General features: G+C 40.0%; 1 protein-coding gene across 15 annotated transcripts in view; it reads right to left on the bottom strand.

Annotated features, from left to right (window-relative positions):
- The window catches only part of BTRC (beta-transducin repeat containing E3 ubiquitin protein ligase), a 122,145-nt gene that overhangs the window by 80,930 nt on the left and 17,241 nt on the right, over window positions 1–23,974 (bottom strand). For 8 of the 15 annotated variants that reach the window (XM_054831786.1, XM_054831788.1, XM_054831794.1 and 5 more), the window contains one exon: window positions 13,035–13,142. The exons of the other annotated variants lie outside the window; for them this stretch is intronic. In XM_054831786.1, coding sequence (XP_054687761.1) covers window positions 13,035–13,142 — 108 coding nt within the window. The remainder of the gene's footprint in view (window positions 1–13,034; window positions 13,143–23,974) is intronic. 15 annotated transcript variants of the gene reach the window in all.

Below are 23,974 nucleotides of genomic sequence, written 5' to 3'. Positions count from 1 at the left end.
AACAGTTTCAGCTGAGGTTAATTTCTCTGCCAGACTGCAGAATTGTGCCACACATACTTCAGGAAGAGGGATTTCACATGCAACGGAAGCTTTTTTAAAAACAACAGACTCAATGAGGACTCAGCTCTCGCTTTTTTGTTGCTTTCATTTTGCTACATTCCTTTTAAAAAAATTCATTTTCAACAATCATTCAAGGGTGTTAAAGTACTAAAGGTTTGAAATTATACACTCTCATTCTCAGCTTGCAGGATTCTTCCCTCCCCCGAATCATAGCTTTTATCAGTGCTTTTGTATGCTGGAATGAGATGTTTTCTTTACTTTTTCCCCTACATGTAAGGGGGGGGGAAAGCCCAAACTCAGCTTTTACAGACTCTGAACATAAGCCAACATCCAAAAAAGATGTCAAAAACATATTTCTAGTACTAACAAGAGTTAGCAAGAGCCAACGGATCTGGGGAGAGTTTTTTAAAACTTTTTATTTATTAAAATTCTCTAGATACAGATTAACTTTCTTTGTACAATATTTATTACCGCTTCATCTGCATAGAAGCTGCAAGTGCTCTGAGTAATGGGTTGTAAAATTGGCTAGTTTTGCTGTACATTTCATGTCCTTCTTGAAGCATTATTTTCTAACTTTTTATAACTATTTCTCTCAAAGGACCAATGCCATCTCACTGGTCTCACTATAAAACTCCTTCCCCTCCCATCCCTGGTCATCACCTATACATATTATTTTTATTTTTTTTTTTTCCCCAAAAACCTCTCATTTTGAGCTTTCCTGTCAAGTAGACAAGACCTCCACTTTTCATCACACCCCACCCTTAGAGCCCGTGGCTTTCTCACTCCATCAAATTCAGCCCCACTGCCCTCATCTCACTGTGCTGTTTCATGCTTTTCTTGTTGTTTTTTCCCTTCCTGGTTTTCATTGCAGGAAAGGGGGAAAAGAGATACAAAACAAAGGCATGAAGCAGAAGCTGTCTGCCCAAAGCCAAAATGACACCATGAGGGAACAAAGCCCAAATTCTGTGTCCAACACTGTGTTAACTTTTTAGGCACAGTTCCTCCCCAAAATAGTGAATGGAAATAGCTCAGTTGTTTAAAGAAACAGCTACCCAGTGATCTCACTGCAGTGTTAGATCGATGTGAATTCACAGCATATTGTCTACACCACACTATGCAGAGGCACCCATACCAATATGTCTTAGACAACGTCAGCCAGGTGACCCTGCGGCCAAAGCGACTGGTTTTCAGACTAGAACAGGTTCAAAGTACCTGCAGAACAACCATGGAGTAGTTCAGGTGACATAGCTCCACGTCCCTGACGTGTCTCACAGTAGTAATTTGTCCATACATGCAGGCCTTGGTGCTTTTTCCAGCTTCCAAAGCTACATTCATTACAGGAAGCACCATCCACCACTGGACTATGGGGCAAATTTAGTTAACTTCAAATACATGGTGGGTTTACTTCCATACAGTGCTGCTGAAAAACCTCATTGCTGATATTAAAAAAAAAAAAAAGGTATGAGTCTGAACATGTCCCAGCCTTCCATCACATCAAGCAAAAAAATTTATAATCTTCTAATAAAAAGAATGGAAAATTACAGATTAGGCACCACACATTATATCATTTGGCTAGCAAGCATCGCAGCCTTTTATCAGCTGCCACCCAAGAAACAAACCCCTGGGTCCTCCCGATTTCAATGTGGTAACACAACAGCCCCTCCTGTAACATTTCAGTTTAAAAGCTCACTATTAGGTTCTGCTTTTACAAAATAATTCCAACTCTGAAATGCCATTTTCTTGAACTAGAGCAAGGAGTTACAAAACTTTATTGCAAATCTCACTCTGCTGGGTAAGGAAGAAGAGTTGGACCTGCTATGGAGACCATCAAACAGGGTGGGTAGTCAAGCAGTCAAAGAAGGAAAGATAAAGGTGTGTATAGTATCTCGTCTTCAGATACCTTGGGGCTAGCAAACATTTTGTTCCTCTAGGAAATTATACAGCTCTAGATCACTGCCTATTGAGATCCTCTATTCGCAGCTTTTTGCTATAACATGAATGGCTTATTAAACCTACAACATATCTGTTTTAGTTAACTTCTTAGTGGAGAGGGGCCAGGAAAACAAAATGTACTTAAATGCTGAATTTTTTTTCCAGGCTGAATGCCTTTCATCCAATAAGACATTCAAAGCAGTGACCCAGCAAATGGATTGAAAAAGCAATCTTCCGTCTCAGTGCCACATTATCATTCCTATTCAGTATTCTCGGTGAGATATCTCAATCAGCTGGATGTGTGTGTAAGTGACAGCGCAGCCCATTGCTGGGTTAATTAAACATTTGACTTTAACACCCTCCCCGTCATTAAGCAAATAAAAACAGATAATTCAAACTGCACTTCATCCACGGGGTACACAACATACATGTCAAAATTAAGAGAGTCCAAGGCCCTCAGGGAGTTCTACTCGGGGAGGTAATCAGTTTAAATCTTATCTGGTTTATCAATTATTCTATTGATTAAAGCAGGGTGATTATACAAAACTCCTTCTTGCCACATGGGATACATGTCAGCAGAGCAGGACAACACAGGGAGGCTCAAAAACGATTTAAAGAAAATACAGACAGATGAATAACAGTCTATTAGTACATGCCAGCAATCCATAGATGGAAAGCCTGATTCTTCTTTTTAAGCAAGTAAATTAAAGTCCTTCCAAATTAGAGTGCCAATGTTGTTAACCCATCTGCTTTAAAATCAGATCTATATGTTGAAAGGGAAACACTTCTTCGTTTTAAACAGATGATTTCTTGCCCAGTGTTTGAAACATGTTTTATTGATACTGGTCCTGGAACATAACAAAGACACCAAACACAAGAAATCCCAGATTTTTAAAAGGCATTATAGTTATCTATCAATGATTCTCAAAAAGTCGATAAAAAGAGCATTCTCAATATTTGAATTCTCCATCCATGACACAGCCATAAGCAAAATGTTGTATTTTAACAAAGTGTGACAGCTCATCTCAGACATAAAAGGATTTTACTTTGGAGTTTCAGAGAATTTTTTAATATTTTTTTTTTTTTGGTATTTGCAGCCCTCCAAAATGAGACATTAGTAGCCGTGGGAGCTGCCACTGCCACATTCTCCTGATTTTCACAAGCCCTCACACAAAATCCCACCACAGCAGTCCTTATTCAAACTACTCTCTTGCATACAGCCACAGTACACAAAGCAATTCCAGTTCCTTCTCATTTTTGTTTCCATGTGAAGAAAGGTTGAAAGAACCTCTGTCTCTTCCAAGGTCTGTTTGTGTCCTGAGTTTGTGAACACAGTCCCACCTTTATTATCTTCCCTGTAACATTTTGTTTCAAGTTTTACTATCATATCCTAAACTGGATCCTAAACTGGCCTGTGCAATACCTTGCCTTACACATACAAGCCAAGGACCTTTTAAAAATGAGACACTGCAGTCTAGGAAAAAACAACAATTGAAATTTATTTCTAGAAGTTCCCTCAAAGCAAACAATTAGTAGCAGAAGAAAGATCAGCCTTAAACCAGGGACGTTGTTCCCCCATGACACCTCCTAGAATCTGTTTCATAATTTTCAGACCAGTACTGCAAACTATTTATTAGTCATCTAATCACATCTCAATTTTCAACCAGGACAGAGGGTATGAACCACAGCGGTCAAAACACCGACAAGCCAGAGAGCCCCAATGCCCCACTGGCCAAAGCAGAAATTTTAAGAAACAAGGACAGCTAAAAAGACGGCCTGAGGTACATTCTTGCCCTTCACCTTCAGAAAGGGATTATATGACACTCCATATTGGCACTGCGTGTGCACCCAACCATACTTCAGCTTCTTCTCCGTAGATCTCTTTTCTTCTTTGGAAGCAAACTAGAAGCCTGCATTAGCATGCTGTATTTTACTCTCACCACTAGAAATACTGAGGGTGCTATTTGTAATTGTATTCTTTTAAGAGGTTTGTTCTCTGCAGCTGTTTTCTGCTTGCAGTGTATTTTGTGTAATCAGCACATCATCATAAATACATTGGCTGTTCCCCCGAGGGAAGCTGTCACTGTTTAATTTACAGAACAACCTGGCCAATGTGAATTCTAACACTACAGCACTATGGCAAGAAGTTACCACACTCAGAAAAACAGGTTTCTATGAATTTTTATATCAAGAGCTGGTCCCAGGACAATTTAGGTTCTAGAAATAGATTGTTTTTAAAAGCGCTTTATACACTGGATGGAATGGATTCTTTCCCACTTACAGCTTAATGCAGCACCAAACTCACTCCTACATTATTTTAAAGGTGACAACCCCAATCTCCCCAAACACGACCATCTTCACTTCTGACTTCTACCAAAAGAAGGCACTGCATGTAGGTGTCTTATGCTACACACCAATTTGTTCATAATTTTTTTTAAATTAAGAACCACCCAAAACATCAACATGTTAGTTGTCTTCATTTCAACAAGGGAATGTACTCTGTTGCAAGGTCAAATGTTATTACCTACATCAAAAGGTTGCTGCACAGTTTATTACTCCAAAGATGCGATAGAAGAGCAAGGCATATTCCTGAAAGAGTAAAAACGTACACAGCTTTATTGGCTGAATGAAGAGTTGCTTCCTTTGTTTGCTGGATATATGGTTGTATTTTGAGAGAATAAATCACGAGGATTTTTGTAGAAGGTAGGCAAAAGGAGGATGGTTGATCTTACTACATACAGACACAATTTAGAAAATTACATAATGGTACCAAATTATATTGGCAATCATTTAAGAACTAAACATGAACCCAAATAAACATTTGCACATGATAAATGAGTTACTTGGATATTTCTGCTACTAGAAGCAGTCTACTCGACTACTTGGAAAGGAAGCCAAGAGGGCTGACAATCTGATTTTATTTTTTTTATACTTATATATGTATAGATATATACAAAAAATAAAAATGCTACAGAGAAACAACTACTAACCTAAATAAAATTAAAACCAATTTAATGAATAAATTTGGGAATCCTCCTCCAAATGCAACACAAAACTATTTCATACATTTTAAAAAAAATCTGCTTTCCATTTTGGGGGGCAGCAGGTTGTTAAAACAAATTTCAATGAAATTGAAAATTCCCAAGTTCTGCGTATAGCAGCACTTTGCTAATTCTCGGTGGTAATTAGAAGCTCTGTTTAACATCACGAGACACAGGGCAAGGATACACACATAATAAAAAAGAATCACACACATCACAGAGTATTGTTTATGTATTTTGACAAGCATAGTTTAATTTTACTTAGTTTGCAGAGCATTCTAGTAAATTATTTTTGTCTATTTGAAAAGTAACAAAATCTAAGGAACAACCAGTGAAGCAAAATAAATACCATCTTATCTCTGATATGGTTTATGAGAATGATCTACCAAACATACAGAAAGCTGAGTATAAATGGATGAAATTTGATGGAAAACTGAGTCATCTGGTTGTCTATAAAAGAATGAATATCTGACTATTTTTATGCACCATGTAAGCAGTAGCCAACAGAAAGCAGAAGAAATAAAAAGAAACCCGCCTGACACAGCATAGCAAAGTAAGTATCTCTTCAAGCTAAGAATTTTAAGATTTAGCAAGTGCATTTATACCTTAAGTGTTTGGGTTTGTCCCCCTGAAATTTGCATGTGGTCACATAAATACCTGATTTCAAAGAAGAAATATTTCATTTTGTTTTCCCTATACAGGCGTGCATTTAAAGTTCCTCAGAACCACCTCTCCATGATTTATTTCCCAAGAGTCACTGAATTTTAACTAACACTGACTTAAATGCTGGACGACAAAGTACTTCGTAACTTCCCCAAATTTGTGGTAAAGTTCCATGTTTTAATTTTTAAATTAAAATAACTATGTAATGTGGTATTAGCTCTTTGCCACTTCTCCAGAAATAGGTAAAACTGATCTTGTGGAACCAGCTCCCTCTGAAGCACTGCCCACGGAGCCATCAAATTCAAAATGATAACCGAGCCAAATGATTTACAGCAGACTACGCTGGTGCTAACCCTACAGAAACATTGATAATTGCTGTGAGGGGACTGCGGTGGGGGACACTTAATGCCCTCTCCGTATAAAGCGAGATGAGACAACGGTTAGACTATTTGGAAGAGCATGGAAAAGTCACTAAAATGTTATTTTAAAAAATAATGAAATTTAATATATTGAGGAAGATGAAGAAGCAGGTTTGTTAGGAGCTCGAAACGCCGCGGGCCGAGGGGAACGACCCACCCGCCCGCCCCCCCCCCCCCGCAGTTCCCGCCGGGGCCGGGAGGGAGCAGCACAGTACGCGGGATGGCCGGGCCCCCCCCCCCCCGCGCCCCGCTCCGCTCCCGGGCACATGCGCGGTGGCGTGTGCGCGCGCACGCACAGCCTGATTCTAATTCAATTAGTGCAGTCTGCAACTCCAGGAAAGAGTAATTCAATTAGTGCATTGTGGAGCTCTACAATACCTCCAAGCAGATGTTCACAATCCTGAGGAGCTGGAGCTAGCTTTAAAAATACCTGTATGCCTTCAATGTGGCACCGCATATGCCATTTGTCACTACGGCTTTATACACCTTTCTGACTTCGAACACGGGAGGAAAGAAAACTCAGATGAGGTTTTTTGGGGGTTTTTTGGGTTTTTTTACACTAATCAGCCACACTAATGCTGGCATGCTAAAGACGTTGCCCTCTTCGTACCAGGAAGAGCACATTACATAGTAACGAGATCATTAATGCAGAGGCTGAAGGAGGGGAGGCTTTTTAGCTACAATGCACTTTAAATTAATCATCATGCTGGGCATACTGGGGTGGTACTTCTCAGTGACAGATACTGGCACATTTCTCGATATTCTGACTGAAGAACTAATAAAAGCACGTGCAACTTTTGACAATCAATACAGGTGCAGAATAAATACCGATTTCAAATTACTAAATTGTAAAGTACTACCAAAAAAACCCAAATCCATCTCCACTGATCCACGGAGAAGGATTTCTTTGCCACCTGAAAGGAGGGAAGCATCTCTTGTCATTGCTACTGCCTGAGAGCTGCGATCCTGCAGCACAACCCCGGGGCTGTCAGAGCTCAGTGGGCTTCCCAGTATCACCAGTAACAGCACAGGTCATGCCACCAGCCAGACAAGGCCATTAGATTTAAAAGAGGATAAACCCTAAATATGTTTGTTTACCAAAGCTGTTCTCTAGCCCCTGGGCATTTGCTTTATTTAAAAAATCCCTGTCTAGGACAACCATCTTGGTCCTTCTACAGCAAAGCTCCCAAAAGTCTGAACCACAGATGGGGGCTGGAGTCAAGTGCAAGATTTACACAATTAATTTGGCTTCATTTCTGTTCCTTCTCATATCCCCTCTCATGCCTTTATAATTGCTCCTGCCAGGTGGTAAGACTAGGAGAAACAGGAGAAACTGCTGCCAGACACCTCCAACAAGAAACTTTGCTTAAAAAACCAGGTGTCACATTGTGGCAGTTCAATATTTCATAGCCAATACAAGGAATGTGCAACAACACTGCAACTTTAAATCTTTGCCTCCCGTGTCAGTCTCTCTCCTCTCATTGTAATGCCAAAGGGAACAGCAATCAGAGTGGAGATGTTCAACGTGATAGAGGTCAGGACACCGGTGGATCAACGTACCAGAAACACGACCTTGTTTATTTTTTTCCCCAGTATTATTGTTTACAGGGTGCTTTGCTCATGTACCTTGTGGTTCTTAGCTAAAAGATGAAATTACAGCCCAGGATGAAGCGCTCAGGCACACATCCAATTTGTGTTTCCATCTCAGAAAACAAAAAGCTTCTGAGGCCCTCGGGCTGCCATTCAAACTTGGAGAGGCTGACATTTTTAACAGCATGAACCAGAGACTGGCAGAGGGAATGATCTAATGCATTTCTGACTTGTCAATCAAAGATCTCACCTCTGCTGTCTTGTAAACAGTTGGGGGCCACCTAACTACATTCATAACCAGGGGAGAGCCTGCCACCAGCCGGGGGGTGCTGGAGCCACATGCTTTGGCTATTAGTCACCAAAATTACGATTCCATTTTAGAGGCGCACCGTAAACAGCCCACGGGCACATTTCGCGCGGCCGCTGGGAGAGCATGAGGGGGAATACAAAGCAGGCTTGGTTGAGGGCGGCCACGTCTCCACACTGATGGAGTCTACTGACCGGACACCACATCTCTCTCCCAATTAGAGACAGAACTACGCACACCAGCAAACATTGGCTCCAACGCCAAACAATTTCCTTCAAATGCAGTTCTCACAAATGCATTTCTGAGCATCCACAGCTTGCTCACCCCAAGACTTTAGCTTTGGCCTCCTGTAAGACCATAAATAACATACTACTACTACTCCCATTGATATTTGACTGCTGAGAAACACAATGTAAACTTTTAAGGCAAAACCACATGAACAGGCTGAAGGAAATTCACAAAGATGAGTGTTTCTATTTACTGACAATGCTTCTTTACTAAACATTCCACTTCCTAACAGGAAAATAAACATTAGAAAAAAAACAGATGTAACAATCATTTGAGAAATTAGGTCGTCCCTTCCTCATGGGTGCAACAGGCTTCCATTACTACAGACCATTTACATCTTTCATGCTCTCACCTTTCTCCAAAAGCAATGTCAGTCCAAAGAAAGGAGCAGTGTACCTCATGGCCATATGCACCACCCCAAGCGTGGTCTTGTTCACTTCAGTTTGCCAGCACACTACACCCATGCTTTCCTCAACAAGGACAAAGCTTTCTGCCAAGACCAAGCAGGACACACCTCAGTCCTGCAAAACGAAGCAGAAGGTAGTTTCCTTCATCTGACAAGCCCTGATGTGCAGCTCTTTATGATCAAGACTTTCATTTCAGGTAAAGCAAATTTGAATTTCTGGCATTCCAGAGAGACACTTCTGTGTTCGACAAGATGCTGCTACCTCTGCCACAAAAGTTAATCCTCCTCTTTGACTGCTAGAGCCTGTTACAGAAATAGAGTATCAGACCTGGCAAAATCAAGCTTCCAAGACAATTCTTCACTTTTCCACTGGTGCCTAGGCTCCAGACAAAGCAGTAAAAGCATGACTCTTGAACCAAAAAGTTTTCAATCTAAACTAGAGCTGATATTTGTGATGGGTGTCAATTAGGTAAAAAGGAAGAGCTGGACTGTTCTCTGTGATTACCCTGACACATAACCTTTGGCATTTGACAGTCCCCCATGACATCCTTGTCTCTGGAGACACACGGATTTCACTGATGAACTACTCGGTGGATAGAAATTGGCTGGATGGTCACACTCAAAGGGTTGCGGTCAATGGCTCAATGTCTAAGCAGAGACCAGTGACATTCATCAGGGGTCGGTTATTGGGACCAGTGCAGTTTTAAGATCTTTGTCGGCAACATGGACAGTGGGATAGAGTGCACCCTCAGCAAGTCTACTGACACCACCAAGCTGTGTGGTGTGGTTGACACACTGGAAGGAAGGGATGCCGCCCAGAGGGACCTTGACAGGCTTGAGAGGTGGGCCCGTGCGAACTGTGTGAAGTTCAACAAGGCCAAGTGCAAGGTCCTGCACATGGGTGGGGGCAATCCCAAGCACAAATATAGGCTGGGTGGGGAATGGATTGAGAGCAGCCCTGAGGACAACAACTTGGGGGTGTTGGTGGACGAAAAGCTCAACATGAGCCAGCAATGTGCACTTGCAGCCCAGAAAGCCAACCGTGTCCTGGGCTGCATCAAAAGAAGAGTGTCCAGCAGGTCAAGGGAGGTGATTCTGCCCCTCTGCTCCACTCTTGTGAGACCCCACCTGGAGTACTACATCCAGCTCTGGGGCCCCCAACATAAGAAGGACATAGACCTGTTGGAGTGAGTCCAGAGGAGGGCCACAAAGATGATCAGAGGGCTGGAGCACCTCTCCTATGAAGACAGGCTGAGAGACTTGGGGTTGTTCAGCCTGGAGAAAACTCTGGGGAGACCTTATAGAACCTTCCAGTACCTGAAGAGGCCTACAAGAAAGCTGGAGAGGGACTGTTTACAAGGGCATGGAGTGATAGAACAAGGGGTAATGGCCTTAAACTGAAGGAGGGTAGATTTAGATTAGATAGAAGGAAGAAATTCTTCACTATGAGGGTGGTAAGACATTGGAACAGGTTGCCCAGAGAAGCTGTGGATGCCGCCTCCCTGGAAGTGTTCAAGGCCGGGCTGGATGGGGCTTTCGGCAACATGGTCTAGTGAAGGGTATTCCTGCCCATGGCAGGGGGGGTTGGAACTAGATGATCTTTAAGGTCCCTTCCAACCCAAACCATTCCATGATTCTATGAAATTACTCCTTAAGTCTTCTCATTTATAAAATAGCTTACAGAAATAAATTTAAGGAAATACTATGATCATCTGCAAACCTGGAAGGATTAATACAATAATCTCCCTAGAATTACACCCATCAAGTATGCTGAGTCAGAATTTTCAAAGAACTATGACTATTAAAAGCAACATAAACTGGGCTTCGTGAGCATTTGAGATCCTGTTTTCACACAAGTGTCTCCAGTAATAAAAACACACAAAGAAGAAAAATGAAGTTATCTGACATATTAACAGAATCATCTCTAAATCGACTATCTGCCAATGTTTCCCATGAGGAGTCAGCAGGGCTTTAACTGAGCTATTCAAAAAGAGCCTCTTTCCACATTTCTGTCTGAGCATCTGAAGGTAAGCATGTAAATAACTAGACAAATTCAGCAGTGACTAAGTAGCCTTCCAGATGGCATCTTCTCTTTTGCCACAAGCAAAGAACATTGATATGCTTCTCCAGTTACTTCAAGCTTGCTACAGAAAAAAGAAAAAAAACTTAGTATGAGAAAATTTGCTGGGCTACAAGAAAGTCTTTAATGCTTTCCTGAAGATTCGATACAAAAAAAAAAAAGCATTAAGAACGATGATATACTGCAACATCACAGCTTCAAGCAGGCTCCAAACCACTCCCATGTAGACTTCTGCACTGGAAAATGCAGAAGCCATACCTCATAGAGACTAGTTTTCTTCAAATCATGCAAGTTAATGGGGATCAAAGCCCAGTGAAGAAAATGGACTGAAATACAGATGATTCATTGCTGCAAAAGCTTTTTCTGGCAATTTAGTTTCTCTCTCAATTGGCACTAAATGTGTTCTTCAACACAGCAGAGTGCCATGAAGAGTACCAGTATACATACCATTTTAGATGGCAAGTGGGGCGGACTTACCCAATTCCCATAGTCACTAAATACACATTGAAATGTCTCTCAGAGTCTGCAGGAATGCAAATGTCAAAGTCCTACTACTCTCCCAAGAAGGCAGTATACGGTGAATGGTTGTGCAGCTGACTCATTTGACCCCAAATATCAATGTGCTGCTTTAGCAGAAAAGTTATTGTTCATATCTATCATTAGCAAGAAGATCTTGAGCTAAAAGAGGCTAATTTCCCTTCTCTTTTGTAATATATGCTTATTCCGAGTAATCAAAAATAATTCAAGTAGAAAGAAAGGAGTCCCAATTTGAGTTTATAAATTGCTTTCCATATACTGCGAAGGTTCTCTAAAACCTGAGCTTAGAGATTTGAGATTTATTCAACAACAGAAAGCCCAAAAATTAGGCCCATCTGATTTAGTCAAATTATGCAAATCAGGATTAGAAGTAGGAGTCTAAATTTTGCCTGTTGTCTCCAGAGTCCTCTTAGACTAATAAAAAGTCGTCTACCCCCTCCCCCCATGGAAAGCTCCACTAAAAGCTTGCTTCAGCAAAGGAGGCCTGGCAGGACACCTTCCAGAGTCCATCAGTGCTACTGCTGGGTCAGCAAAAAGAGTTGCAGCAAAATGATGCAAGACACTTAAGCCTCCCCTGAGACTGAGAGGATTATTTCCACAGTACTCCCCTAGCCCTGGGAGCAAGAAGCCAAATTCAAAATCATCTTTGCATGCTGTCCTTTAGAGGCAGGTAATGAACTTTCACCAAAAGAATTGAAAGTTTCGGAGGGAATCTAGCTTATTCATTACGTCTGGTTTTGCAAGATGCTGGTGAATAAAAGTCTCTGCCACAAGTTAGGTCATCAGCAGAGTAATCCAGCAGCATAAACCTTGAAGTAAACATTCATGATATCATGAGGTCCAACGAATGTGCAGTCTACAGAGATACTCTGAAGGTCCCTCAGTCACTGTGGTTCACACAGAACATCTCAGAGACAGAGTATCTAACGTGAACACAACATCTCTGCAGTCCAGTCTCTGCTGCTCTCCTGGTTATATCCACATGTCATAGTAAAATGCTTGAAAGCCTTGTCTAGGTTTCTAGGTACTCACCCAACAGCTGCCTCACTCTCTACCCACAGGAGAGTGGCTGCATTTTCTAAGATTCACTGGTTGCCCAAAGCATCTGAACAAACTTGTTTGGCAGAAAGCTGTCTCATGACAGAGAAAAGCTTGAATCTAACAAACTCAGAGACCAAAGAAAAAACAGGTTTCCTTTATTTGCCTTTTGATTGACAGCTTGCTTGCACAATAATTTTCTGTAGTCAAAATGTCCAGACTACTGCTAACAAACCTGAAGTAAACAAATGCTGGCATCAATTATCACTAAGGCAATAGACCCACCCCCTCAGCCCTTTAAGTGGCATACAGAAAAATTTAAATAGGAGGAGAATCACTGCATGAACAGCCAGATTGGAGACTCTGTGATGGATACTGTTTGCCAAATACAATTAAGTGGTATATTTTTGACACAACTGAAAGCCAATGGAAAAGATGATGGTACCAAGCCAATTTAGACAAAATAATTATATTATATCAATGTAATGGAAATGCCCCGGTACTGAGCTGCCCTGAAGCTAGACAGGACGGGTTTAAATACCAGAGATCTGAATGATACAGGAGAGGCATACAGTATGAAGCAGAATAAACAGAGGTAAAGCAAGCAAGTAAAGGAGATGCACACATACACAGATGGGAGAGAAAAGAAGGAGTGGGGAGAGACAGAAAGTACCTGGAAAGCTGGGAGTGCGCCAGTCCCTGGGTTATACAGGCATCGCAGCGAGGGCATGCTGTCCGCCAGGCTGGAGCAGCCCAGCCACAGAGATCTGGGCATAGAGCACTGCAGAAAAAGGACAACTATGAGATGGGACTGTATGAGACAGGATGGCACAGATTACAGGAACTTTCAAGGCTTAGCCAAATGGCATCAACATAACTGCACCTGGCCTTAAAGACTGAGATATCTTTAAGAGAACACAAATTCCTGGTGAGTCTTTTCCTTGGGAGAAGCTTTACAGATGTCATAGTAGCAAGAAAAAGGCACTAGGGGATCAAGAAAGCAAATTTTTATCCATTTTCTACACCAATGTATGAGTTTTTCCAGTAATAAAAAGTTTCTTTCCAATTAATCAGACCCTCTTCTCCATGCACAACCACTCTCAAGGCACAACACAAAGCAAGCAATTTTGCAAGGGAAGCAGAAAAGAAAATGACAACTTTAAGTGTAATACTAGCAGGAAAAAAAAAAGGTTTTGTATGTTTGTTTTTTGTCTGTAGAGGGGATAAAAGGAAAAACCTGCAATCCAAGGTGAACAGGAACTTGGTGACACTTTATAAGAGTTTCATGTTTCTGCTTGCCTTGTTATTTGTTAAATACAATTATCATAATTGATTCTGTTACTCCAAACACAAATGCAAAAAAGGAACCAAAGCAGCCAATCAAGGAAAATACCAGCCATTTTGATAGTTAAATCCATTACCCCCTGAAATATAGACAGTTGCTTCTTCATTTTATACCACTACTATTAAATTTAGGGATGCATTATGATACCAATTGCTTTTACCAGCCACAGAGTTTTTGAAGCCATAAGCACTGCTGCATTTGTCTAATTACTGGTAAGGCAGGAAAAAAAATATTTTAAATTGGCAGACAGCTATAAAAACTGTAAAATGTGATAGATGAGATGCTAGAGATTTCAAACAGTCATACTCTTCTTTTTTGCAATCCTCTCCTTCCCCCCCCCTTTTTTTTTAAAGGGGGGATGGGAGGAAATCTGAGTGGAAAGGGCAGCTGGAATGGGTATGAAATGACAGCTGCCTTTTGAGCCACCGTTTCTTGCTGCTCTTAAGAGGGCTAGAAAACCTTGCACAATCTTGCACTAAATTGGTATGTAGGAGCAACGTAACCCATCCTTGAATGAGCGGAAAGGTGATCACCAACATCCATAATCTGGTACTGTGCAGACAGTCACAGAGAGATTAACCCTGTCTATCACCACATTCGTTGCTGTACTTTGTTGCAATTTACACTGCTGGTCCAGAAATAGTATTAAAAGACTGCTTGGGAACATAACCTATACAAATGTGCTTATTAGAAGTTTACAATACCTTAAAATAAATTCCTCACCTCATTTTCATTAAAAAAAAAAAAAAACCTCTTCACTTTACAAAGACATTGAAACTCAAGAACTTGAGTACTTTACAATATTATATACCACATGAATTTGTAGATAACGCCCGTCCTGAAGACAAAAAAGTTACAGCCATAGTATTACAAAAAGCAACAAAAAAATTTGAACCATACTTCCTTGTCTGCCATCCTAACCGCCCAGAAATCAAACCCGCCCACAAACAAAAACCTTCCAAATGCAAGCAATCTTTTCTTTGTAATATAGTATGTATCACTTCAGCTATTAAAAGCTGTTACGACAATCAGCCTAATATATATATGTATATGAAGTAGGCATTTATGGTTAAGCATTTCACTGATTTAATAATACATTTAAAATTGTTTATCCCTCTCCAAGAGCACCACAGTAACAGGGGAGATTAACTACAACATGGTACCTCTGATGATGCAGAGCAAATTCACTAGGTAAGCATCAGCTGCTTACCATTACCCATCCTAGGATTCATAACATAATACAAAGAAAAAATAGGGTTATGTTTTGGTTTGTTTGGTTTTGGTTTTTTTCCAAACTTATCAATGTCTCATTCCAACCACTTATTGCCTCTTCTCAGGCTTTCCCATCCCTTGTGCTGGCTCAAGTTTTTGTGCTGTGATAATGAACTCAAAGAACCGCTTGCCATTAAAGTTAGATTGACAAGATAAAAGAGGTTACTTTAAATATTTGTACCGACAGAAGCGTGGAAAGACACAGAGGCAGGAAAAATGAGGACCGTTCTGTCAGTGGAAAGGCAACCTTGCTGCCTCAAAGTCTGTGTGAGATTATGGCCCAAGTCAGAGTCATTACAAACAGCAGGCACAGCACTCCATTGTGCCAGGGCACTCACAAGGTAATGAAATGTCTTCCTCTAAAATTGCCACAATAGCAAAGGAAAACATTGGAGGTCTATGCTGTAGAACTCCCTGCACCTACAGAGGATATCATTATTTGCCCATGCACTCCAGAATTAGGAAGTATGCGGTAAAAAATTACTAACACCGCAGATGACTTCTGAATCTCCTCCAGTATATAACAAAATTTATATTGCTGACACAGTTCTGTTACCTGTCTTAAAAATAAGTGTGAAGTCGCACACAGTGTGGGAGAAAATGTCATTCCTGTACTTGCCTTTTACCTACTGAAGGAAGCAGAGACGCTAAATTACTGGTGGTGACTGAAAGAGGTTTATTCACAAGCATGAACAAAAGGCCCCAGGTGCTCCAATAGAAACAGCTTGTGTGTAAATCAGATGAGTGACCCAACAGAACAACTTCATTTACAGCCTGATCTCTGAAAAATCTCAACAGCCTCCATGCCCATCCACTGAGCAAGCCACATGTCAAACACTCACTTTTGTACTGTCAGCTCCACAAACAAGGGACTGGCCTCAACATTCATGACTTGAAAGCTGACTGACAAAATCCTCTCCTGAACTCAAGTCAATCTACATTGATTCTTCAAAACAAAGATACAGAGGCACAGCATTTGGACTACAGCCAAATGGGAATGCTGATATTGCTTGCTAAGTACCGGGCCAGGATGCAGCAGTCTCTCTACCTTCCTGATTGCATTAATACTTCGGATGTCTGCACAACTTTCGGACCCAGAGACACAAAGCTTTTAATTTATAAAAGCTAAGCATCTTTAATTCACATTTGCAAATAATTCCCTGTGTTATGCCACTCAAAAAACAAAATTTCTTTTTCCAAATGATTTTTAAGTCCCACTCCCTGAACCCTGAAATATATTTTCCCACTAAAGAAATACAGGGAATAGTGTTTCCAACAAGACCAGCACCTTCCTCCTGACAGAAGCTGGTACCAGCTGCTCCACTGGTGATTAAAAAGGGCTTGTCTTATTTTGAATTAAAATAGGCTAAAAGTATTCAGAGTCACTGGCTGAGCTGAGTGGGCAGTAACTGTGAGCTGAAGGGAAGCCATATATTAACCTATTCACTTATTCTTGTAACTATATTGTAAGAACATTTTTGATTACATAAGATGTTCTACCTCTAATAGCCTACCCTCTCTTCCAATTATTTGATGTCCTAAAGACAAATCTTAATACACACTCAATGGCTAATTTTTTGCCAGTGGTAAAAATTGCTTATTTACTTTATTTGCTATTGGATTACAAGATTATACCATTTCAGACTGGTTTTTTTATCAAATTTGTTCTCTTCTAGTCCTTCAGCAAATACAATATAGCAGGGGTAACTAACACAGTTTTAGTAAATTGTGTTACAGGTCAGAAATATATCACCTTGTCCTGTAAAACTAAGTGGCTCTACATGGGGAAAAAACCCGAAGTTCTTGGACTACAATTTACAACTGTAGTGCACAGGCGTGAAAATACAAATTCACTGTACTGAACTCACTGTAAAAAAAAACAATTAAAAAATCAAATAGTTTAGAGATATTTTCTTTATAAACACTGGAGAAATTAATTAGACAGTAGTACAGAATTACTGTCTTTAATCATGGTGCATTTTAACATATTAAAGTGTAATAACCTATTATCCCTGCCTGAACCCTGCACTCAACCTTACGATAACCTGCCTGCCTAAAATGCCTTTGATTTACAGGCAACCTAACATATATTTTTGCACATCTTCACAAGTTAGTGACAAAGCCAGAAAGGAAAGCCAATTTTTTTCCAAGGGCTGGTTTTTAGTCAACTTTACATAATACTAATTTCAGCTACTAACCAGATGTATTTCAATCCTTCCCTAGTTCAGAATCATTTCCCTTCTAGTACAGTGTCCAGTGTTTTATGCAGTTGAACTCCTAAGATAAACCAATAACAATTTCTACTTCTCTTGGGAGATGGGAATTAAGATCCTGCTCACCCCATATTTTCATTAAGGAGCATAAATAGAACATGGCACATGTTGACAAGAGCTGAAGAGTTTAAAGACTAAGAGAAATGGGCCTTTTTCTGGTTGGTCCAGCTGATCACAAGCCAGGGAACTTGATAAGGTTGTACAAAGAAAAACAGAAACACAAGGTGTAACTCTTACAAAAAAACAGGACAAGGGGAAAAGAAGTGCTAGAAATTCTACCACCCAAACTGGAGCAGATAAAACATAAGGGATGCTCTGAAGAGTATTAAAACTATATACACCAGGTCTGAGCTTGATATGGGAGATAGAAAAAAAAGTAGGGGGAAAACCTGTCACCTTAGAAAGCAAATATGGGATGGCTGGCAAGTCCAATTCTCCCTGAAAGTCTCTTTCGCAATACTGTTCCCCGCATGCTCTCTAAAATCTAATTCTCAGGAAACGCGCCTTAGGAATTTTGATCCTTTACAATCCTTTATCAAACACATGTTTAGATGTTACCAAGATTCCTAATATTCACAATTATTTTCATAATCTAACACAACAAATGGGAGAACAAATCCCAATACTTTTCAATCCCACTCAGTTTCTCTTGTACTTTTTTGGGCCACATATTTAACTAAGCCAATGCCAAAAATATAACACACATCACTTTCATATTGTGTCCAATGTGCACTATTCCTGTCACCACAGAATGCAATACATTGTATGAAACATATCAGATAAGGCAGCTGCTATTTACATTACAAATGTTGGTCTCATGAAACTTAATAACAATTCCAGAAATTTACTTCTGGCTAAAAAGTGATTTTTGTTCTTTTCTTCGTCCACTTTTCATCCTTTCAACCTCTCACATATACATAAAAATGAAAAGGTATCTCATTTTTTCCTGTACTGTTCAGAGAGGTGTTCTCTTTGATTAACTATATGTGATATAGGGATAAAAAAAGGAAAACAAATTTCCAGTGTATATTATGTACTTTCACAATTAAAAAACCTGCCATACATATTTCATTTTTTAGCTTGGGTAGCATTTGATCATATAGGGTTCTTATCTGAGAAAAACATATATGATACAACTTAAAAAAAAACCTGAAAAAATGGAGCAAGAAAACTCCTCTTTTACTTATTTTAGCAGTTTTTTGTGGGGCTTTGTTTTCTCTTTTCTTTCCCCCTCATCCCAACAGTGGATACAAGGCATACTAAATACCTAATTACATGAGAGCACCACCCAGCTTTCAAAGGAGCCATTCCAGTGAATTGTGTAAATAATATGCCTTTAAAAACCCTAACATATGAATACAGATTTACCAGTTATGGAGCAGTTATATACCTGAGAGACAAGAATATCCGTTTAAAAAAAAAAAAATCCTGGCTAATTTCAAACTTACCACAGAGACTAGCATGGCTCAGAGCAAATTAATACTTTTATAACTTTCTGCAAAAGTTTTTTGTCTGTTTTCATTTGAAAATAAGAAAAATGTTAAAAGCTGTAAGCTTTAATTAAGCCAAAACAATGGCTAAAAGCCACAGCATTAGCATTTACACCTCCTTATACCCCAGACCACTGTTCCCCACACTTAAAACAAGATAATAGTGACTTTGTCACTGGCAGTTTTTCTTGAAAGTCTTTCCATGGTAAGAAGATGAATATGTAAAATAAAGAGGCAACTATGGTGGTACTCGGAGTGCAGCCACGAGAAGGATCTCCCAGGGTTCAACTAGCCCACAAAATGTCAGCTCTTCTATTGCACCAGAATCATGAAGGGCAACATGCAGTTGCTGTCATAACCAGTGCTTTTCACAATTTCTCAGCTTCTATTACCTTCAGACATTTTGGTCACATTTTCACAAGCACATATGGGGATGATTAAAAGTGGTTTGCGCTCCTGTTTTACTATAATAAAAGTAATTGAGCTGTCTTATTAAAGACTCTTGAAGCATTTTCACAAACTGCAAATCAAGCAACCCAATACCTCACTTAGGGAAAGCTGAGAGTACGTTCCTGGGACAACTGTAGGATCTGTCTTCAAAACAATTAGGTCTCACAAATCAGAGGCTGAAACATGCTACCAGGGTTCAATTATAACACTCTTCCTGGATTCCAAACATAGGGAACACTGGACTTCTTATCCCAGTACAGATCACTGACTTCAGTGCAGCGGTTTTTCCCTTCAGCCTATGGCTCAGGGGCTTACTGTGCACATACAGCTCAAACTGCTGTAAATGACTCCTTTTCCTTCAGCCTCCCACTTTTCATGTAATCGCTCAGTAATTTTTCCTTAACATACATATTATGCAAACTCTTCTCTAATTTTCTGATAACTCCCTAGCTTACAGTAACTTTTTACAAGCGATTCCAGTTCACTAACTACTTTTAACTACTTTATCAAAGATAAGGGACATAGAAAAGAGTTTAGATATTCAGATTACCCAAATAATTTCTTACCTGAGTGGGATCTGGGAGGATCAAATCACAGCTTTTAGGTAAATGTTTGTGAAGAAATGTTTTCCCCAAAGAGTGGTTACTGGAGTTCAACCTCCAGGATGCCAGACCAACAGAAGTTACACACCCCAGAAAGGGGCCAACTTCCCATCAATAAGGTATACAGGATCCTCAATTGCCAAGTGCTTGAGGGAACTTGTGTAGATCATATCTGAACTAGACAATACTAATGTTTTCATAATTATAGTTCTTTAATCCATGAAGCTGATAAAGCTCTGCAGGTGCACAGGTTTAGATTTAAGATTCAGATGCCATACCCTTCTTTAAGGAGCATAACATGCAGAGACTTGTGTGTGCTTCTTTAAGCAACACCAAAGATGGTGTTATTACAAGCCCTACCCAAACTTACTAAAAGCAATCTCACCAAAGCCTAAAGCATAAAACTATGTGAAGGCTTAAAATGGAGATCTTACAAAACCAAGAGTATTCAGCTCTTTCATAAGCAAGAACACATAGTTGCTATTAAGCTCCATCATGTCCAAAGCCTGATATTTCAGCAATTCTGAACAATTTAAAATCTTATTATGCCATAAGTGATAGATTTAATTCTTTGACATAGGCACTCTGCATGAGTTGGGGCAGAGTAATGCAACATCTCAGTTCCACATCTGCCCACCAAGGACACCAGACCTACCCTGCCTGAGAAAGGTGTCACAGACTCCGTCCTTATGAAGCTCTGAGACCTAAACACCAAGAACTGCAACAACAGGGAGCCAAGAAGAGAACAGTGAATCATTGCCTTTATAATAAAAAGCAGAAAGAGCAATACATCAACTGCCTAACCATCACTGAACCTGAAGAACTCTGAGACTTTAAAAAAATACCCAACCCTAGTCTAAGAAATGGGTTGAAACCTCATCAGCTTGGGACACTTCTACAACTTCAGTCTAGATTTCCATCACACAAGCTGCAGAGAACAAACCTACACTGGAGGAGAGATGAAATGGAGGTTTCATTAGCTTTTCCCCCATCTCTAGTTTTATTTAATTCCATAAAATCTCTCAGGATTATTGTTATGTTACGCACCTGCCACACAAAAGTGTTTCAAAGATAACTGATACGCCTGCATAGCACTTCACATTCTCAAAGTACTATATGAGTGCCAAGTATTAATAATGAACTGCAGAAAGAAAGCTGATTTCTATTTTCCACCCAAGGAATTAGTATCTGAATTTTAAAAAGCATATGGATCCACTGAAAATAGACTATATGTTTTAGAGGTTAAGGAGGAGATGCTAAATGAAAAAATTACAAAACCAAAATATTTCCAGAATCATTGCATTTTTATCATAGGAAAGAAAGTGCAATTCTAGTGGAAGAATCCTGTTTTCACCACAGTCCTGGCTTTCACACTCTCCTTTCCAGCTGACTTGACTGAAGTGCAGACCATTAATATCTGAAGTGCCTTGTTTTGATTATACTGGCCTTTGCTGGTACCAATCTAGTTAAGGTAGCACCAAGAATTTCCAGCATAAAACACATTTACAGGTTTATAACGTGGCTCTAAAAATTCTACTCCAAAAGACAGTGGGAGGCAGAAAGGCTCAGATGAGTGCATTATATTACACATCTTATGTGATGCATACTTGCTCACAATGGTATGCGAAGGGGAGGGATTAGCTTTAACTCTGAATTACCATGTTTCACAAGCCACCTAAAATGATACTTTTAACTTCCCCATTTATGTAATCACAATAATGTTTTGTAAGTGTTTCAGCTAATTAAGACCTTAATTTGTGGAATTTCACAGTTTGGCTTAAATCACAGAAGGTGTCAATATAATATAGGAATTGGAATGTCATGTCTATTGATCATATTTATACACAAACATTCCCCCCCCTTCCTCCCCTCAAGTCAATTGCAGCTTGTCTTCAAAGGGTCAACATTTAGGTGATGGGATGTTTCAGACTGCTAGCAGCATAGTGCTGCCATTCAAAGAAAGGCTTACATGAAGATCAAGGCTGAATAAATTAACTGTAGCTGTTTGCCTTTTTGTAAAAGATGAACTCACAGGAAACAGCTAGAGTAAAGAGAGCTTTGCAGGTTACTTGAAAAGCTATTCTTAAAGCAACATGTATTTCTGGCCATTGGTATTGTATTTCCTCTAGCCCACATAGGAACACAATACAACTCTCCACTGCAGCACAGCAACATTAAATATAAAAACCTGCCATTAAAGGGCAGAGGGTAATGGCATCAGTGTGGGCAACCCATGCTCAGGTAGTGTTCAACTATTATCTCCAGTTTAAGCAGGCTGAAAATATGCAAATCCAGCCAGCACTGTTTTTAGATAAAATTGTCAGGTTTATGGATATTTATAGTATGTGTCCAGTCTTGCAGAACTCCATCTTCCTTCATCTCATCTGCAATATAAACTGCTTTTAGCCCACATTAATACAATGTGTTACTGGGATACTTCTCACGTTCTGTATAAGCCAGGCAGCAGATCAATACTCAGCTATGCTGAAGAAAAAAAAAATCATTACATTAGGATCCTGTTAAAAACACAAGAGACCAGGAGGATCAACCTGATGTACAGACACCATTCCATGTGGATGCATATGTACATTACTGCTTTTAAATACATCAAAAGTGGCTTTCTTTCCAATACATGGTTTTAAAGAATCGTACAGATAGGACCTTTAGTATATATCCTACACTCAGTCTCACCTCAAAAAAATTTAAGCTCTCTGCTTCTCAGAGCTCCTTCTTTTGATCAAAAGTTTCCACCCTTTGTATCAACTCCCTTACCCACATACTTCCTGTGGTGAAATCACAGCACTGAAATTGGAATAGCAAAGCTATTTCCATGACAGCATCTGCTGATGACACAAGCTCAGGTTTATAACTTTTCCTTGGATCAAGGAGGAGTAAGAAGATTTAACATACAGACTTTAGAACCAATAAGAGTAAACCAAAAATCAAAAGCAAAACAGCCATATGGAAAAATATTTTTTTAAAAGTGTAAGTTCTCCTATTATTTGAGGTCACCTAATCTGAAAGTTTCCTTGGAAAATTCACTAACTGAGCATTTTGGGGTTTTTTTGTTTGGGTTTTTTTTTCATTCCGTATTTTTCAGAGTCAAACAAGCATATATCCCACCTGCAGCAGAGCATCAGTAATATAACATAGCAAGAACAGATGCAGGTCTGTTTGCCTTGGAAGTAAAAGAAAAACAGAACATCCACACAATCCTCTTCCTATTGTCCTCCAAACCTACCACATAAGAAACAGAAACTGATGCCATGCCCCATAGGTCAACGAACTTGAGCTCTACAAGACGATAATTGCAGAGTTGAGATTCCTCTGAGACACCTTGCCTCCAGCTCAGCAAAGTTTAAATCAAGAAAACATCAGCTTCAGTGTCCCAGCTGACCTTCACTAGCGTGGACTTGGAGAGAGAGGAATGGTCTCTCAGAGAGAAGCTCCAAAGCACGCTTCACCTTTGCAACACATCACTCATCCAAAGAAACAGTTTGCAAATGTAATACAGGACTCAATGCCCATCATCTTACAGGTATTCAAGTTCTTCTCAGTTTCACAGAAGTCAATGTAAGCTGACAGCAGTAAGCAACTTGCACAAACAAGTTACTAAATACTTGTAAGATACTGAGACAAGACTGGAGAGAATCAAAGCCATCCTGTTAGCACCTGCAATGAAACTCTTGTGTTTTAAGGGGTTTTGGTGCCATAGTTTTTAATTCTTTCTCACTCCACTCAAGTGACTTGGCTCTTTGTTTCTGTTGGGCTCACAGTACCATAGATCCCTTCACCACGTTTCATCACTTCACAACTCCAGTTGCCACGACAACAGGATGCAGCTTATCCATGCTGTTTTCATATTTCCAGTTTTTGTTGCCATAACAACACAATCATTCTGGCTTTCTACAAAAGCAGCAACTTTAAGCCACGTATTCTCAAGGACGCAGGATTCATCATACATGTATCTCCATGAGAGAAGAGATTTGTACAGGCAATTTGTAAATTAAGCTATTTTTCCTGAAGGGGGATTTTTCACTCACAAAAGTGAAAAGCTGACAGCAATTGCTAGAGGCAGACTGCTGAGACATCTAAAGCCTGGCCTTTAATAATAGCCAGAGTAATACAGCACTAGGCCACTTCCGAGTGGGGACTCCCCACAGTGTCAGATTGTGTCAAAC

This window comes from Grus americana, chromosome 7, assembly GCF_028858705.1.
Source record: "Grus americana isolate bGruAme1 chromosome 7, bGruAme1.mat, whole genome shotgun sequence".
NCBI classification, from domain to species: Eukaryota; Metazoa; Chordata; class Aves; order Gruiformes; family Gruidae; genus Grus; species Grus americana.
This window is presented reverse-complemented; position numbering and strand designations above follow the sequence as displayed.